The sequence below is a fragment of the Chamaea fasciata genome, unplaced genomic scaffold, assembly GCF_029207755.1.
Source record: "Chamaea fasciata isolate MVZ Bird 193981 ecotype frontalis unplaced genomic scaffold, bChaFas1.0.hap1 SCAF_7, whole genome shotgun sequence".
Lineage (NCBI taxonomy): Eukaryota > Metazoa > Chordata > Aves > Passeriformes > Sylviidae > Chamaea > Chamaea fasciata.
The window spans coordinates 52,163,222-52,182,889 of NW_027094092.1; the positions used below are offsets into that span (position 1 = coordinate 52,163,222).

General features: G+C 42.1%; 1 protein-coding gene across 6 annotated transcripts in view; it reads left to right on the forward strand.

Moving 5' to 3' along the window:
• Positions 1-1,736: 1,736 nt before the first annotated feature.
• WDR20 (WD repeat domain 20) overlaps positions 1,737-19,668 on the forward strand; it is a 45,716-nt gene continuing 27,784 nt past the window's right edge. For all 6 annotated transcript variants that reach the window (XM_066188828.1, XM_066188830.1, XM_066188826.1 and 3 more), the window contains exon 1: positions 1,737-2,005. In XM_066188828.1, the coding sequence (XP_066044925.1) occupies positions 1,757-2,005 (249 nt within the window). In that variant the 5' untranslated portion in view covers positions 1,737-1,756. The remainder of the gene's footprint in view (positions 2,006-19,668) is intronic.

Genomic DNA, 19,668 nt, shown 5'->3' on the forward strand with positions numbered 1-19,668 from the left:
CATAAGATGATCAAATTCTGTGCTGCGAATCTTCCCCTATTTACACATTCCCAACTCTTTCCTTATTTTGGCTCCAGCAGCTCTGTGGTGAGTTGAATCAATCTGGTTGCAGATCAACACTTTGTTTACCTGAGAACTCATAATTTCTGTGTGTGTGTGTGTTAGTTTTCAGGTGGATCTGACTCACCTTGGTTGCATAATTACTAGAACTGATGCAAGGGAGGTAATGGAAATACCTGTAGAGGTGGGGCCAAAACCTTTTTTCACAGCTGGAGATCAGTCTTAGATCAGTTTGAGTCAGTCATGAGGCCGTAATCAGACAAACTCTTAAAGCTGAAACTGCTGTCAGAAGAAACAGTCCCGCCTCCCTGCCCAGTGAATACAATCCTTCCCAACCCTGTGCCACCTCCATCTGATATTGATCTAGTTCACCATGCAACACAGCTGGCTCTATGGCTGCAGGATGATCAGAACAATGAGGTGAGTGATCCGATAACCAGTTTTTCAGGTTCGCACCTCAGGCCAACTCCCAGGCCTGGCTCTGCCTGCAGCAGGTTGGAGGCTGGTGCAGAGCTGCAGGGATGGAGGGACCATCTCCATCGGGATAGCCTGAGCTTGGCATGAAGTGTCAAAGTACAGCTGCGCACCTGGATTTGCTGTCCCTAAACTGGCAGACTCTCACAGCAGGAACCTCACCAGGCTTCCAGGCACTGGCAAGTGCCCTGTGGGCAAAGCTGGCCGGGGCCATGGCAAACGAGCCAATGAAGATGGCCAGGGTTGTGATGGCTCACTGTGATGTGAGTGGAGGCTCTCACCTGGGAGCCATTGCCCCAAAACCAGTGCTGCACATGGACACCTCCTGGCTCTGATCTGGCACCTCCAGCAGCAGGGACCAAGTCATCCCATGCTGTGCTGGCACAAATGCCCACATCCTTAGATGGCAGGTCCCTGCGGGCACACAAAGCCCTGGCTCGTGACCCCCTCCTCCCCCTCTCTCCCATCCCCAGAACAGTTGCCCTGTGGAGCCACCGTGTTGGGTGACCCTGCTGAGGCCACATCGGCAGTGCTGTCTCCAGTTCTGGGCTCTGCCGCAAGAGAGAGACGTGGAACTTCTGGACTGGGTCCAGTGGAGAGCTACAAAAATGATTAAAGGACTGGAGCATCTCCCTTATGAGGAAAGGCTGATGGAGCTGGACCTGTTCCTTCTTGAGAAAAGTTGACTGAGAGGGGACCTCATCAATGTGTATAAATATCTAAAGGAGGGGTGTCAAAGGATGGAGCCAGGCTCTTCTCAGTGGTGCCACCGGCAGAAACTGATGCACAGGAAGTTCCACGCGAACATGAGGAAGAACTTCTTTACTGTGCAGTGACCACGCACTGGGACAGATTTCCCAGAGAGGGTGTGGAGTCCTGCTCACTGGAGACATCCCGGGGCGCCCTGGACGCAGCTCTGCGCTCCGGGATGACCTCGCTGGCACAGGGCGGCTCCGCACGACACCGCTCCGCGCCCCCTCCCTGCTGCCCCCCTCGGGCGCTCCGTCACTCCCACTCCAGGCCCCGCCCCCACCGTTAAACCACGCCCCCTTCCACGCCCCCCGGGCGCGCGGGCCCGGCGCGCGCGCAGTCGCGCGGTAAACAGGCCCCGCCGGCCCCGCCCCCGCGTGTCGCCCCCGCGCGCAGGGGCCGCGCGCGCGCCGGCGGCTGCGCAGTGTCGGCACATCCGGGCACTGGGGCAGGATGAGCGCTCCTTTCCAAGATGGCGGCGGAGGGAGGTGGGAAGGAGATGAACGAGATTAAGACCCAGTTCACCACTCGGGAGGGGCTGTACAAGCTGCTGAGCCACTCGGAGTACAGCCGGCCTAACCGCGTGCCCTTCAACTCGCAGGGCTCCAACCCCGTCCGCGTCTCCTTCGTCAACGTCAACGACCAGAGCGGCAACGGGGACCGGCTCTGCTTCAATGTGGGCCGGGAGCTCTACTTCTACATCTACAAGGGGGTCCGCAAGGTACCGGGGCTCCCCCGCCGGGATGGGGCGGGGAGTGGCGGGGGCTCCGCGCCGCCCGCCCGCCGGGATGCGGGAGCCCCAGGGCCGCGGGACGCGCCGGGGGCGGGGGCCAGAGGCCGGGCCGCCCCTCCCTCCGTGTCCCCGCTCCCGCGGCCGTGGGGCCGGCGCCTCCTCGGCTCCAGCCCACGTCCCCAGTAACCGGGGAGCGGCTGGGGACGGGGAGAGCGGGCCTGGGCCGAGGGCGGTGTGAGGGCATCGGCGCTGGGTCGGCGCTCGGGGCTGCTCCAGACACGGTGTCACCCACGGGAGTTGTGTGTGTGGGCCCTGCGCAGGGATGCCGTCGCCTGAGCCCTCCTTGTGCGGGAATGAGGGCTGGCTTTCCCTCCCTGCGCCTCCTTCACCTGCTGCTTCAGGTCAGAATTTGCTGGACACACTAATGCCTGTTGTGATTATGGTGGTGTCAAATCCCTGCTTCCAGGATCTTCCCGGCTTTGGCTGCGTGGCTAAAGCATTCAGTGCAGTTTTAGGCCTTTGTTATGACTTAGAAGTGTGGGTTGATTTTAGAATTGTTTCTAAATGGGAGCGGTGCAATGAGATGAGTCTTAAATATCAGATAATTGACAGAGAGAAAGTTGTTTTTCCAGGAAAGAAAGATGGGTGTACTTGAGAGCGAGACTCCTTGCGTGTCATTATTGGATGCAGGACATTGCATGCGTTTGATCTCTCAGGTCACCATATTGATGAACGAACCCTTGGTTTTGCGGGATTCAGAGAACAATTTGGAATTTGCCATGTTGAGTGAACGCATGTTCCTCCCGATAGATGTAAACACAGACATAATGCATGTCAGCTTTCTGTTTTGTTTCAAATAGTTCGTTGTTTTACGTGCTTGGGTCTCAGCTGCCATCGTGTGAGTACCTTGAAATCCTCCTGCTCTTAGCCCACCGTTCAGCGTGGGGTGAGGGCACAGAGAGCTGGAGACTCACACGAGGCTGTGCAGAGGAAGCTGGTGGATGAGCAAGGAATTGTACCTGAATCTGCTCTGTCCCAGGGTAATGCCCCCAGCACTCCTCCTTTATATAAAATGTCAGCACTGGCAGGAGTTTAAAGTCTGCATGGTTGTTTGTTGACTGTGACCTGACAGATCTGATATGTCTTGTATAAGTATATGGAAAAGTGTGTCTGTGTGTGTTTTAGTTTCACCCTTAATGAATTTTAATAACCTAGGCATGTTTCAGATAATTCTTGGACTATGGCTTATTTAAGCATACAAGGAGTATTTAGTATCCGGCAGTATTCCCTATTTACAGGCAGTTGCTATCTTTACAAGGTATCCTGAGGAGCAGCATCTCTGCAAATCTATATTCTAAATTGTTGCTGTGTTTGGGTCCTGCTGTGTTTGTTTTTTCCATGCAAAGTAGCTGCAGAGTTCTCTCCCTCAGCTCACAGAGCAGGCCTTTATGGAGTTTAGTAATGGTACATGTGATTCCTGCAAGTTCTCTTAGTCATCTCTTGCCACACTTCTGAAAAACAAAAATCTAAAGCCTGAACTGAACTTCGTTGACAATAAGGAATGGAATAATTATATCAAATTACAAAAATCTTCTTGGGCTGGGTGTTTGGATATCTTCTTAGATGCTCAAAGCTGCTGGTATGATATACAGTCACTGAGAAATGTGAGTTTGTGAACTCCTGAGCTCTGGGGCATTTGTACCTCAATGTGAAATGCTTTTTTCTCTGAGTAGAGTAAAACATACACATTGTTAAGACAGAAGGCATCTCGATGACCTTTTACAGGAATAACTATCTAAAATAATGCTGTATATTCTAAGTGTATAATACTTTAGTAAAGTGAACCTAGAGAAAGAGCTTAAATCTGCAGTACTTGCTGCTTTGGCATTTATTTTGGAACTTCAGTTGGAAGTGACTGTTTTGTCTGTGTATGAAAGTGAAGCAGGACCAGGCTGACAGCCTGTCAGCTGGTCATGTGAACTTTTCAGAATCAAAAGTTCTATCTTGTGGCCATCATAAAGGGAAGAGAGCTGTTGTTACCTAAACGGACAGGATGTAATTCTGCTTTAAACTGGGCACACTGTCACATTCTGTGTTCCTTCCTGTTCCTGGGGGCAGGATGGGGGGAGGGATTGGATCAGTTTAAGACCAACCTGTTCGTGCTCCTCAGCATAATACAGGTGCTGATAACTTCAGGTTCAGCTGTTAGTTTGTAATTATTTACGTATCCCTTAAAAAATTTGCCTGATTGCTTTCAGATCATGATTTTAATTCTGGGTAAGTCATATTAGAGTATTGAGTTGAATTTAATGAAGCTGTGCTGTGTAAATATATCAGCTAACTGTGATTTTGTCTTTTTATTTTTTCTCCCCTTTTTTTTTTTTTTAAGTTTTTAAGACTGCTTTTCCTGATGGGGAGATGCTATATTTTTCCTAAAATGAGTGAAAGAACCAGCAGGACTGTATTTTAAGTGACTGTGTCTGTTAGGTACTGAGATAATTCTTGCATCAGTAATCCGTTGCAGATCAGTGCACATTAAGGAAGAGTAACGCTTAAGCCATGAATGACACTTAAGAATAAATAACGTAATACTGAGTCAAAGATGCCACTTGGAAGGATATTTCTTGACATCAGTAATGCTAATCTTTCTTTTTTAGTTTCCCTTAAATTCTAAATGCTTTGTGTCTGCTCTGTCTGGTTTGTAAGTCACCTTTTTAAGTGGACTGCTGGTGTGTGTGTTGTCTTAGGAGATTTAACTTACATAAAGAAAAATGTTTCCAGGTAACCTTGATCCTTCTTCCAAGGCAGTTGGTGAAGTTAGATCTGGCATCCAGGAGAGTGTTGTGGAGATTGTCTATTTGTACTCCAATCCTAATGGTTTGGGAGAGAGACAGGAGTTTTGGACAGCATTTCAGGCTGTCTCTAGAGACTTTTCAAAGCAAAAAGGTATTTTCTCCCAACTTTGTTCTTCACCCCTTTAAGAAGGAAGCTGAGTTTTTAGTATTTTATGTCTCCATGTTCCTACTAAATTTTACTATTGTCATGAGACATCTTTCCATGTTTCATGTTTTCTGTGTCATACAAAACACATCAATGAGGATCCAGTGCAGTTTTTTATAATGCAACATTGCAGCTCTCTTTGTGTTTATAAAGCAATGCAGACTTCCAGAAAACTCCTGTTTTCTGATTTGGATCCACTGGAGGAAGAAAGACATGGAGCTGTAGTTTAGGAAGAAGGTAAACTGTGGTGGAATGAGATGTGGTTACTTTACTTAGACAAGTATGTAATTATTCTTAACTGCACTGAGTGTCAGTGGACTTTCCCTTTCAGTCCTCCTGTACTTTGGCTTTGAGGTTAGATGTGTGCAGTGATCTGTTGTTAACCAGAAGGGGTAAATTTTCATGAACTCCACTGATCTGCTGTCGATGATGGACTGGCAGTGTAGGATCCTCTTGGCAGTGTCCTCCTGTCTCCTTGTCTTTGGCAGTGCTCAGCCTCTGGTTGAGCTAGTTCAGCTTGCTAAACCAGCAGCAAAAAGTGCTTGCAGTTTTTCTGGGCAGATTTCCCCTTGATTTGGTGAGTTGAATGGTGTCATCTTGGCGTTGATCAGCACATTGTCACTTCCAGTGACAGCAAGGAAAGGGTTGGAGGGGCACTACCCCCTTCAGTGGCTTGGACTGACTGCCTTAGGAGGTCTCTCCTGAATAAAGCCTCTGCGTCAGCCTTAAGTCACTTTTGGAATGATCTGTTCCTAAGGGTTTGTTGATTTCATTTTGATTAAGAGAGTTATAGGTGTTAAAGGAAACTTTTCCTGTTATTTTAGGCATTTCCCTCTTAGTGGAGTAAGATTTTAACATAATAATTCCAAAATTGGACATCAAATGATGATGCTCTGATGCTCTTGGTGGGTTGCTTCTTCCTGCAGCCCCTAATCAGGAGTCAGGGCTGTTACTTGATTTTGCTTATGAGATAGCCATGAGGGACTGAAATATGGTTTGTGGCTAGCTTTGCAAAGTGATTTATTAGTAGATTCATTAGGGTGGAAAAGGAGAGTGCGATATCATCTTCCTTGCCTTAGGAATGACTGACAAGGCAAGGCTTTCCAGATTGCTGCTGACATTGTCTATCAAGTTCTTTCCCCTTCCTGCTAGGAAGCTTGTGCATTTTCCTTACAGAAGTTGTGTGTGTGATGATGTGTTATTCTCCACATTGTAAAAGTTTCAGGGCAAATTAATCTGCAGCTGTCATTGCAATGCAAATACCTATTAGCAATAGTGTTGCATGGTGCACAGTCCTAATTTTTATGTAATATATCAGCAAGTTATGACATTTGAATGTATAGTTTAGCTTATTACGTGATGTAAAACCTTTTGCATTGTAGTTAAATTCTGGCTCTCTGCTCTTTGGTAATGTGGCTTTCTGAACACTGGTTGTTTCATTTTTTGAAATCACCTTGTTGGAAGAAGGAGCTTCGCCTTTAGTTTGTCTTTTTTTCTTGCAGCTACCTAAAGAGCAGTCTGTTAATAACTATGGAATATTACAGTATGTTGCAGTAGTGTTGGATTAGAAACATGCACAGGTGATGAACCGGGTTGATGGAGGCTTGGAGGGCAGAATTTGTTGACTGTCTTTTTAAGCTCTCGTTGAGCAAGTGTCTTGGAAATTTTATTTGTACTAGGATGAAAATAATCTCGTATCTCAGCTTCTTTTATTGAGAGTTGGCATACTGGTGGTCCCTGCTTATCAGTAGAAAGACTGATGTATACGATTCCTTCCTTTGCAGTTCTCAAAATTACTTTCTTTTCTGTGTCTGGCTTTATTTATTGTGCAGTTGAGGAATATTATCCTTGGTGGTGACTTTCATTCTCTAGACTGTTCACCTGGGAACTTGTTGCAATGACAGAATGATAATGGGTGACATTTGTCACTGTGCTTAATATATTACTCTGAGAAGGGCAGTGTGAGGCAGGTCGAGGTTGGAAGGTGGGGTGTGCGGAGAAAACCATCATGTTTTCTCAAGATGTGGTGGGAATGTGGATTTATATTAGTGTACTTAGAGATCACTAAGCTGTGTCAGGCCTCTGAAAACAAGGTGCGTTTTAATAGCATATATAAGCTGTAAAAATGCTGAGGTTTGTAAGGATCTTGGAAGAGACAGTAGGTCTGAAGCAGAGGGAAGTGATGAGAATTCCACAGTTTCCTTCAATAACGTCTTTTGGTGTTAGTTCTCTTTCTTCTTCCTCCAATATCTGACTAAACTTCTCCTTCAGGGAAAAAGAGAAAGCAAACCAGGCTGAATGCAGTTACTTAATGTGGACACAGAGGACAGTTGACTATTGCCTTTGGCTTTTGCATATTTAAAAACTTGTTAATTTGTTCACTCAGTTTTTCCTAAGGTAAATAAATCCAGCTCTTTAAACCATTCTTCTCAGATCATGAGTTCTAAATGTTTCCTTGCTCTCCTCAGTTGGTTTCTGTTGTCTTGTGTTAGTGGTACTTAAACCAGACCTGGACCCAGTGCTTGCACTGTGACTTCAGTACAGAGCAAGGGAGAATTGTTGCTTGCTGTGTCTGTCTTCTAATATTCTTGCAAACATATTGAATAGTGTTGACATTTTTGAGTCCTGCTTATAGTGATGACTCACTTGGATTGTTTATCATATCGCTGCTTTTCTCCATTTTTATCCATTCCTTGATTTTTGTTGACGTTTATAAATGCCATGTAGCATTTTCATTGAATTTTGTGCTATTAAGATTATTAGAGAGTGGTTTTATTTCCAGTTCTGTGCTGCATAATGCAAAAAAATCGTTCCAGTCTTGATGTTATTCACAAATTTGATGTGTACTCTCATCTATTCACGAAAATCTCCCATAGAACTTAAAAATCATGTGTTGGATTTGCTGCTGATGTTTCACATTTCTGAGGTGTGTTGGATGTCCCTCTTTAAATTTTTTTTTTTTTGAGAATTTCTTAATTTCTTGCTGAGTTTTTTTTTCTTCTCTTTGTGTTGGATAACAGTTGTTACACTGGGGCTGGACTAGCCAGTCTCATGGAGGTATTGTGGCTAGATCAGTGATACTTCTCCTCTTGATCTGTGGTTGCGAAGGTTTTTGAGAGCCTCTTGGAAATTTGTTTCAGGTGTTTAATGGATATATTTACCACTTGGAGTTTTGTGATGCAGATAGATACTGTCTTTCCTAATTCTAGCTGGGCTGTACTGAGGACTGACAGACATGTTACAAAATACTCCTGTAGCCTTTCCTGAAGCATAGAATTTTTAGTAATACCTTTTTTTTCAACAACACTGCTGAAGGAAACAGTAAGGAATCAATGCTGATTACAGATGTGTAGGTAGCTTTCAGTGTTCAGTTTTGTTATGAGGCTCGTACAAAGCAACTAGGACTGGCTAAAATAAGATAGAAAGACTAAAAAGCTGCTTTAAAATGACAGTTATACTGTTCAATGTTTCTTGCTCTGGAGGAAGATGAAATATATCTATGGTTGACAGAGCTTGCAAGATGATTTTTATGTAGGAAGTGGTATTAGTCTGTGATGCTTTTTCTTGTCCTAGTCTGTGCTTCAAGCCCATCTCACAACTCTGACTTCAGTGAGCGCTGTGCTGGCTGAAGGATTGCTCTCTGAGGTGACACTCCATTTGTCTGTGACTGCTGGTTTGGCTGGTGTGTTTGACAGCGGGTGCTGGGCTGTGCTGGCCAAACCCCCAGCTTGGGTTGCAGCATTTTACAGGCAGTGAGTTTATGTGTGTGTCTTTGGTGGTTGTTGTTGTTGTTGTTTTTTGTTTGGGTTTTTTTGTTTGTTTTTTTTTGCCACAGCAGTTATAATTTTGGAGGTTTTTGTTTTGCATTGAAGCACATTTGTCGTGATATTACACTTACATGAGTTCAGTTGGGGAAATTAAGTCAATGTAAAGCCAATAATTGTGGAACTTATTCTTTGCAGATTGACAAAATTTTAGTCATGGTGCTTCACAGATGCAAAGAGGGGTCATTTGTAACAAACACTTCTGTGCCTGTGGAAAGTTTTATGGGGCAGCTTTGTCAGAGTATTTATAAAAGTATTGTGCTATGTGCTTAAATTACAAGGAGTTTGCATTATACATTGACATCTGTGAGTCTGCAAAATATTTAAATAGTTAACTGTTATTAGTTAAAATGTACATTGAAGGTGCCTCAAACTCTAATTAAAAGCTGCCTAGACCCACCTCTGAGAGGACTGCCAGCCAGAATTGTCTTGTTTGACATTCTAGAATCAAATTTAATGCCCTAGTTTGAAGTATTATTGTAGTTTTCTGGCTAAAGGGAACCATCTGAAGTACTTTCCTGTGAAGGACGTGTACCCAAAGGCCACTTGCTGTCCAGTTGTCATGACTATGAGTTGACACATTTGGACAAATTATTATTTGAAAGTGGTGCCGTTTAGTGCAAAATAGTTCCTAGTATTTCCATTATCTATGCTCTTAGAAGGCTTAAGGAAAAGAAACAGTAACGTTAAATGTGTTACACTTCAAGTAACAATATTTGGTTGTGTCCTTCTGGGAAGTGGAGTATTTTTCCTTCCTTACCTCACTCCACTTTTAGGTCCAAGTGAATAGACAGACCATTTTTTAGCATCTACATCCCACCCATTTCTTGCCCCTTAAAGCAAAGCAGCTGCTGTTGCCTGTTTGGCTCCTGTGGAGCAGCTCTTGGTGCACTGGCTGCAGCTCCCTGGTCCTTGTGGGCAGGACCACCAGCTGCTCCAATTGAAACCTTTCTAGTGGCAGCGTTGTAACTTGCATTGGGATTTCTCCTGCATTATTCTTTCCAGCTGCTCATAATGGAATGTTAGATCTCTAATAGATATGTTCTGCAAATTGATTTCAGTTTTGGTTTACCAGCTATATTTGTTCTTTAATTTCATGAGTTAATCATAATGTTTACATGAGGCTGTAATGGTAAAAAAATAATGTTTGTAATTTTTTATTACTACTTTTTAATTCCATGTGGGATTGGAAGGTGACTGTATTAAGAAGTTGTTCGTTTAATAGTGTATAATTTTTGTCCTACTAGGGATTGTAAAATGCTATGTCAGACAAAATACTGGTCTAAGCAGGAAATTTAGGAGTACTCTGATGTAGGGAGAAAACATTGCATGTTATGAACAAACTTCGTTATCCCCATTTTCCTAGTAATTTAAAAAAATATTATTTAGCAGCAGTTTTAGATATATTTTTTCAGGGAAGTGATCCCATGTGAAAGTTGGAAAGGACTCGAGTTTATGGTTTTAATGCTCCCTTTCAGCTAAAGAAAGGGAGGGCAATGATAACAGGAGAGAGAATGGATACCAATATACATTGAACTGTGTGTTAAAAACCTACGAGTCTTCTGAAAAAACCTCAAACAATGCCTTGAGGACACTTCAGCCTGCCCAGGGCTACAGTTACAGGGACAACTCTGTGAATCTGAGTAACATCACTGCCTTTGTTTCCTAACTTACAAACGTAACTATAACAAATGCAGAATGCTAAAAGTTACTGTCTCATCCTATTTTAACTGTGGCAGTTTATTTCTAAGGATTTTTCATATGGTTCTTCTAAGACTTCTAGAAAAGGTTTTTGCAGGTTTTCTTGATATTTGAGGTGGGTATTGGAGAATGACTGTGATACATGTTTGAAGCTATCATTGAAAGGAAATTTTGGCACAAGTTGTAAAGGATTTCTTTGATTTTTCTGATTTTCTGTTGGTAACTGTCAGTACGATAGAAAAATAATTTTGCACTGATTTTTTTTAAGTCACGTTACTGAGATTTAAGTTATAGTCTAGATGTTTGGATTTGCATATTTTAGTGTTTTGAATGGAAAATACTATCTCTTGACATCAGCTTAATACAGTATTGTGGAGCCATAGTTGAAGGCTTAGTGTGCATTTTTCTTCAGATTTTTGCCTTTCTTACAGAATAGTGAACAGTTGGATTTTGTTTTCAGACTTGATTTTTAAATGGAAGCATTTCTAGAGGTTGCATTTCTATAGCCTTTTTAATAAGATAGTGGGCCAGAGACCTACAATAGCTGCCTGTTTGCGCTTAAGGTGTCAAGAGGGTCTGTCTATAAAAAAATAATTTATGAGGGCAGGAATAGTTGCGTGGTTAGGCAATACCACTTTTGAAATTTGGTATCATATACTGCCAAATGCAGTATTTCTTGTCTGTTTTACAGCCCATTTTGCATTGCCATTTTGTGTCAGTTTGAATTATTGCTTTACTGTCCATAAATAATTAAATAATATTTTTTAAAAAAGTGTACCAGTTCAGTGTGATACATTGATCCAGGAGGTTTTTTCCCAAAGAAGAATTTCAGAAATATAGAGTGCAGCTTGTAAAAGTGAGATGCTTGTATTGACTAGAGAATTATTGCTATTTAATGACATGGGCTGTATATCTCAACAGGTGACTTCAAGAAATGTCTTGCTGTTACTTCAGTGTGAACTTATGCTCCCCCCTCTCTAAAGGCAACTGTCCAGTTACATTCACATCAGTTTAACACACAGGATGGCCTCTCCTGCCTTCAGCAGTGGAACTGTGCGTCCTCGTACAGAATAACTTCTGTCTCTGTGTCATGAACTGTTTGCTGACACCTGCAGAGTTTTAAGATGCTGTTCCAGGTGACGTTTCTGACCCAACAGCGTTGGCAGAACAGCTTCTGTGCCAATGAAGTTGACTGTTCAAGTGTAGTTCTGTGTTTTAGCCAAAATGCTGCCTCTTTAAATTCTCTAGATGGAACTGGGATGGTTAAGCGTGGGCACATGTTAGCACTTCTAAATCAGAAAGATGGGGCAAGCAGCTGTTCTAAAGAACTCAAACAAATGCCCAGGTTAAGATGTCTTTAGTGATGCTCAAGGTGGTCCATACTTCTCATTTTTGGAGTGACGAAGTACTGGTTACCAATGAGCATTCCAGTGGCAGCTTGCTCAGCTACTCTGAGTGCTGCACTCTGGTGTCTCTGTTCCGTGTGACAGTAGGTAACACCTTGTACTGGCTTTGCCTGGCCACGTTCTGGGGGCTTCTCTTGGAAGCTGCTGTGGGAGGCCCAGGATGGACCTGCTGGTGCTGGCCAAGGCTGAGCCAGTCAGGAATGATTGCACAACCTCTGTGATAATATATTTAAGGAGAGAAAAGTTATTGTGCAGATGTGTTTGCAGCCGGAGAAGAGCAGGGTGAGATCATGTGAGAGGAGCAGCTCTGCAGACACCGAGGTCACTGCAGGAGGAGAGGCAGGAGGTGCTCCAGGTGTCAGAGCTGAGATTCCCCTTTGGCCCATGGTGAGAGCCATGGTGAGACAGGCTGTGCTCCTGCAGCCCATGGAGAGCCATAGGGATGCAGAGATCCACGCGCAGGCCGTGGAGCAGATCCACATCAGAGCAGGTGGATACCTGAGAGGAAGCTGTGAGCTGTGGAAGGCCCAGGCTGGGGCAGGTTCCAGGCCCATGGAGGGAGGGGCCCGTGTAGAGCAGGTTCCTGGTAGGACTTGGGACTCCTGCTGGAGTGGGCTGTGCCTGAAGGACTCAGATAGGAAACGCTCATGGGGAACTCTGTCCTGTGGGACGGACCCTACCCTGGAGCAGGAGAAGGACTGGAACAACGTGTGATGAAATGACCACAACCCCATTCCCTGTCTCCCTGTGCTGCTGGGGAGGAGGTAGAACTAGGAGGAAGGGAGGGTTGGGGAGAAGATAGTTTTAAGGTTTGTTTTTACTTCTCATTATCCTACTCTGATTTTCTTTGTAGTAAATTCAGTTAATTTCCCCAAGTTGAGTCTGTTTTGCCCACGATGGTAATAGGTGAGTGATCTCTTCCAGTCCTTAGCTCGTGAACCTTTCACTATATTGTTTTCTCCTCTGTCCAGCTGGGGAGGGGAGTGATGGGGCATCTTTGGTGGGTGTTGGCATCCAGCCAGGGTCAACCCACCACATACCTTCTGTGAAAACATGTCGGGCTGGCATTGATCTATGTATTGTGTTTTGTTAGTGCTAAACTGAGGGAAAGAGGCATTGTGTGTACATGAGAGAGAACCAAAGGGGAATGCTAGTAAGATCAGGGCCTGGAGAAGCCCAGCCTTAGGAGCCTCGAAACAGTTTTTGCTGTGCTCCCTCTTCACTCATCTGGGAACCTTTCTTCATTTCTATCTCCTCTGGTTAGTAGGTGTTTTGCAGCTGTGGCACTTGCAGTGCAAATTGATCTAAAGGAGAGTTTAGATTTGGACAGTGTGGAACATCAGTAGTGGTTAAAGGTACGATTATTTTTGGCAGCAGAGATCCCTGGTGTGCCCGTATCAGTGGGTGGGATGATTGAATAGCTGGGCTGTGTTGGGTGTCCTCACAGTCTCCTGGGAGGACCTTTAGCAGAACTCCTGACACGTGGGCACTGGCCTCTCAGTGGGCAGCACTGTGTCTGTGAGGTCTGTTGGTGACAATAGACAGTCTGATCACTCCCTCCTACACTTGAGACAAAAACCAGCCTGAGGAAAGAGACTCTCTTGTGTGACCATTTGGTATGTGGAATACTTTTAGCCCTTTGATGGTAATTTTTAAAGAAAATTATTAATAGCAGGCAAAAGGTTGTGGATTTTTTCCACATAATATCTATACCAGTGAAATTGCCAACACTTATTATTACTTAAAATATCTTAATGCTTTGCTTACTTTAAAGGAAATACTTTTATTGCAAAAGCTAGTGCCTGAATTTGGAACACATTGCCTTTTGTTCTGAAAATTCTGAAGGAGGATTCTGCTTCTCAGACTGGGTGATCCTAGAACTTGTACACATGGGATTGTGGGAAATCAGAGTTCACTATATTTGTTTTAGGGATTTGATCCTTGATATTTGTTTGCTAGTATCTGTGTATGTTTTGCAGCACTTTTCATCTTGTTGGGCTGGCTGGTAATGGAATGTCTTCATCCCCAGAAGGTAGATGCCTTGCAAATTAACAACTGCAGGACAATAGAGCAAATATGTTATTTCATGTGTCTGTTGCTGTATATGACCACAAAAAGCATAGACCAATGGGCCTCATCCTGGTTTTGGAGCAGAGGTTTTACATTTGTGCAGAATTGCATTCATGTAACTTCTGTGGGACTGTTCTGGTGCTCTTAGGATAAGAGCCAGCTCCATCTTATTTTTAGTACTAAAGTAATTAGGGCTTTGTTCTAGTAATATTTTCTTAACATGCTACAACATGATGGAATTATGGGTTTGATAAAAACTCTGTATCAAAAATGTCCAGCATTCCTGTAGGGCTTGCAAAATCCAACAGCAGCCAGAAGAGGCATGATTTGGACTTGCTGGACAGACGTGACAGTGTTGCATTTGACTTCTATTGAGCTTTGTAATGAAAAATTATAAATTGATTAGCAATTAACTGCTACTGTGAAGTAAGTTTCTATAGCAACAGGGCAATGCAGGGTACAATTATTCAGACTGCCTTTCCTTAGCAGATAATTTTTTCTTCCAAGCACTGAGTTTACACTGTTGGACTGAAACATTGTTTTGTTATAGCAACGGATAATCCTCAGCTTTTGCTGCTCTTGCCTTTTAATTTTTTTCCTTCCTGAAGAAATAACTTTTCCTCTTGTGAGCTGAAAAGGGAATGGGAGAGACTTTCTGAGGTAGATAGCAGCGTGGTAGACTGGTGGAAACTCAACCTGCAACTGTTTGCCTGTGTGTTATTAGTATAGTGAATGGAGTTACACTGAATATATTGTTATGCAGTATGGATTTCTATGCCACTTCTGCCTGTTGACAAGTCTGCTCTAATTTAATAATGGTGATAATATAATAGCTTGCAAAACTCTAGTAAATAAATTTAGATAAATTGTAATACTGATTACCTGAATCAGACAGATTTTTTTAAAAATTTGTTCTTTTCGTGTTTAAAGTCTTCGTATTTGTTTTTTGATTTCAATACTTCTGAATATCTCTAAAGAGAGAAATATTCCACTTTAATCTTCACTCTTAAAATTGGAAAACATTGGAGTTTTTGTCAGGGGAATGCAGGTGTTTGGGGTTTTTTGTCACAGAGCACACTGGCAAAGCCAACTTTTAAGTGTTACTATATTTTGATCTTTTAAAGTTAGAGGAGGTGAAATTTTAATAACTTAAGTGATGAAGCTCCAGCAGTCTTATTTTTTTAACAGGACACTTAGTTTTGTGCTAAGTATTTTAAAGATACCTCAGATGTGTGATCATGTGAAAGACAAAACAAAGGCAGTTTCTGTCAGTCAACCTCAGTGTTTGCAGTTGATAGTATTGCATAAGTTCAGTTTTCCAGTATCCTGACAAAACAACACCAATGTTTTAGAAAAGAAAAAAATAGGATTCAAAGGTAAAGTGAAAGTAATGGCTTTGAATGTGTGACTGGCTAAGAACACTGGTCCAGCAGGTCAGGTAACTGTGTGTGCACGGGGAGGAGGTGATCAGCTCAGAGATGACGCTGCCTTTTAGTCATGCAATGTTTCCGGTTTGTTCCATGGTTTGGGTGCCATCTAAAAGCAGTCTGCCAGCTCTAATTTAAATAAGTGTTGCCTTTAACAGGTATGATTTTTTTTTACCAGTTTTGCTTGCAGAGCTGGGCCAACTTAAACAAACTCCTAGTGAAAGTAACTTACTAAGTGTTTAATAAGTATTGCAGCTGAGTGTGTGAACTGAATGAGAACAGCTGCTGAATCATGCCAGAATGTGTGGTTTTACTTGGTATCCATTTGATATTTACATACCTGTTTTCCTGTTTTGTTTCTTACATCTAGTGCATGTATTCTTATCTCTGTAAAGCTCATCTGAATTATTACTCACTCAGTGTTAAAAACAGGTGAGAAAGGACTGATTTTAAGTGTAGGCAACAGTGTGACTAGACTGTAGGAGTAGGAGGAAATACAGGGATCCACTGGAGAATAAGGAGCAAGAAGGAGATCAGAAAGGTAACTATTGCATCCTTACTTTAGAGCTATGAATCTCTTATAAGGTACTAAATGGTAACTATTGAGAAATGAATTATAGTTAACTAAGCATAAATATTAAGTGAGACTTGCAGAATGTGATTATGAAGCATAGTTAAGGAAAGAGATAATTGTTATAGTACACTTAATTTTTTCAGTTCCTCAAAAGCAAAGAGACTAAAATGTGTGCTTCAATGCTTTCCAGCCTTTGCAGAAGGTGATATGTTCTTTGCACAGCTTGTGACAGTCCATAAGTAGTATTCCAGCACAAACTTTATTTAGTGCCTGTGAATATTTGGAATGCTCTGTGCTATTCTGAAATCAGTTGCTTTTTAATTCAGTCTATTCCTAACAGTGAAAGTTTCTGCTAAAAACCTTTGGACTGCCTTCGGCTGAGTGACAGGCAGGTATTTTTGCAGAGCTTATCCTGGATTGTATTCAGATAGAGAAAAAGCATGCAGGAGTGCTATTGAACACATACCCCACCACCACAGCAACAAAAAAATCCCCTTTCAGTTTTAGCTTTTGAAATTTTTACATTGTAGACTTCAGTGTTAGGAATTCTTTTTTGTTTTGCTGAAAGTAAAACGTTGTCACCCTGTGATGGGAAAACATATAAGGTGTATATATAGTCAGCTTTATTTGAAGTTCAGATGTTCAGCCTTTGTAGTGTAACACTTTGGTAGTGAAGGAGAGTTGTAACTTACTAAGTTCATATCCTTGAATGAAGTGGAAATTCAGATCCACATATTAGATACTTGAAATGAGGGAGTTTTAGAACTTGGAGATTCTGTTACAAAATGATCAGAGAATAAAAAGCTTAGTACTTTATATCTGAGACAACCATTGGGAAGAGACCTTCAAAAGTTGAGGACTTCTAGGAGTGCTTTTGGAAATAATTCAATTGGTGATACTGATACAGGGAAGCAAGAGCAGGGACGTGGTGCTCATAATAACTTTGGGACACATCACTGTTCATAATCAGAGCTACTTTAAAAGGAGAAACAAGCTGATATCACAACCATAGATGAAGTGAAAATTCATTGGAAAAATCCATAGGGAATTTTTGCTTCAGCACTAAAACTTTGAGAAGATGATAAGCAGAGTGTGGTGTTGATTACAAGCTGAGCCAGCTTGTGATACAGCTGTTGAAGGCTGGAGGACATTAATGCAATTCAAAAATGTATCAAATGAGGTTTACCAATAGAAATAAAGGATGTCTTTAGTGCCATTGTACTAGGCTTTGAGAAGATGACTTTAATATTGTATGAAATTCTGGTTGCTTGTGTTGAAGGTGATTTTTAACTCCTGCTACTAAAAGAGGATGGTGTCTAATGTAAAACTGGAGAAAGAAGTGTGTGATTTTAATTTTCTGAGCAAAGCAGTCACTAAATAGCCTTTTTGTCACTCTCAATAAAAGGAAGAAAAGAGGAAAGAAGGGAGAGAATAAATAATAGAAAACCTTCCCTGGATGTATGAGACATTACCAGGTCTCCCACAAATCCCAATCATGCAAAATTTACTAATAATTTAGAAGGATCCTGCTTTTTGACCAGCCCTGCTGCTGTAAGCAGTTACCAATAGTTGAACTGCAGAATGAAAATACGGTGGTGTGATAGGCTGCAGACCCTAAGGCAAGTACAGAATTAGTTTTAACAAGAGGCAGAATGTTTCCTCCAGAAGCTTCTTAGGGCTGAGCCAGATGAGCAGAGTGAAGGCAATTTATTTTCAGTGATACAAATCCAACTCTCTGTGTGGTACCCAGTGAGGCCACCTTACTGGCTTTCAGATCAGGAGAGGAGTGGACTGTAAGAGACTGAGGAGCTGGAGGCAGTAATGTTCAGTGAAAAAATGGTTGTACAGCTCACTTGGCAGCTCTCATGGAAAGAGCAGGAGATGTTTCATGGTAACTAAATGGATGCTAGAGTATCTCAGCAGTTTTGTGGGGAAGCTTTTGGAGGGGATTTTGTATTCTTGGAGGTGGTTTTTTATATTCTAAGTCTTCATTTATACAGCAGACATTGAAGGTCAGAACTATTTCATCCTGTCTTAAACTATGAGCAGAGTAAAGGATGAGATTTTCTTAACTGGTGACCAGCCAGCCCTTAGTTGGGTTTTTTTTTTTTTTTTTTTTTTTTTTTTTTTTTTTTTTTTTTTTTTTTGTTGTTGTTGTTGTTGTTTGTTTGTTTTTTTTTAAATCATATGGTGTAGTGAGACTGAAAAATATGAGCAGTAAGCCTGGTTTTTTTTCAGGTTTTCCTAATCTGTTTTGTACTTACTTTTATATAAAAATTTTATTATGCTGAGGTATTTGATAGGTTTTGTAGGAATTGGAAAAGTTTCTGTGTGCTTAGAACAGATGTTTTCTCGTGATCCTGTGTTTGAGAGAAATGTTTGAAGAAAGATCTTTCTTCAAAATGGAAACTAGAAGAAGCAAGCAACTGTGCTTTGGCTTTGCCCTGCTAGTGTTAATTCTCGAACTTCAAGTTAGCCGGTTACCTGGCCCCCACTGCTCTGGAACAGAAGTTTTCCACCACGGGAACAAGCTTTAATGCAGGAAAAGTCTTTCTCTTTCAAATGTACTCCTGGAGCAAATTCTCCTTTCTGACATGAATGCAAACTCTTCTTTCACTGGGGAGAAGATGGTGTCAGATAGAGACTGCTGCTCTATTGTAGCTCCTTATAAATGGAATATACTCCTTTCCTCACATCAGTGCATTCTCTTTAGTTGGTAGCTTTTTACGCACATCTTTGGCAAAGAAGTTTCCCTACTACCCTGCCATTTTAAACAACAGCAAAAATTCTTTGAGGTTTGTGATATAAGGTGGTTCTCCAGTATGAGAACGTCTGCTTCACTTTCTGGGGTACTTTAGGATGTCAGTGTATCTTGATCAATATGCAATGCTAAGCGGTTAAACGGAATTTCAAGTAGAGGCTCAGGCTGCTTGGTTACCATGGCAAACACAGTAGGAAATTCATGCCAAAGTTTGGAAACTAAGATACACAAAAGAAAACTTGTAAACTGAAATAATCACTTCAGAGAGCAAATACACTTGTTTATAATTTATTAGAGACTGTTTCCCAAAGAATACCGTTTTAAAATCCTATTTTATTAAGGAAATCTTAATTGCCAGTCCAGAGTTTTGCACAAAGGAGGCAATCTTCACAAGCAGAGAAGAGTGAGATTCTTTGTTGGCTTGCCCTCTAACTGTAAGGGCATTGAGTGAATAGAGTAGCCTCTTGAAGACAGAGGAATTGAATTGCTTAAGTACTGTAATCAAGGTTGACATATTTTCAGTGTGCAGTGCCTTGTTTCACAGCTTACTCAGTCTTGTCTCTCTAAAATTTCTCTGTGTTAGTCATTGTATGTCTGTTAAATCACATATGTATGATGTGTGTATATATATATGATCTCTGTATTTAATGGTTTGTTCCTGATTGCGTATATATCCTTTAATTACTTGTGTATATTAAATATCTTGCCATATTTAATTCACTTTCCCACAGTTGTTTGTCTTAAGGCTTGCTACCTGGAACCAAGGTCTTTATGTGAGTATTTTAATGGGGTGATTTTCAGTTTGATAGGTTCCCTGTGTAATCAGCTTACTGTGAACACAGTATTTGGTATTGTAGTCCTGTCAGGATGTTGTGGCAAAATCTGATC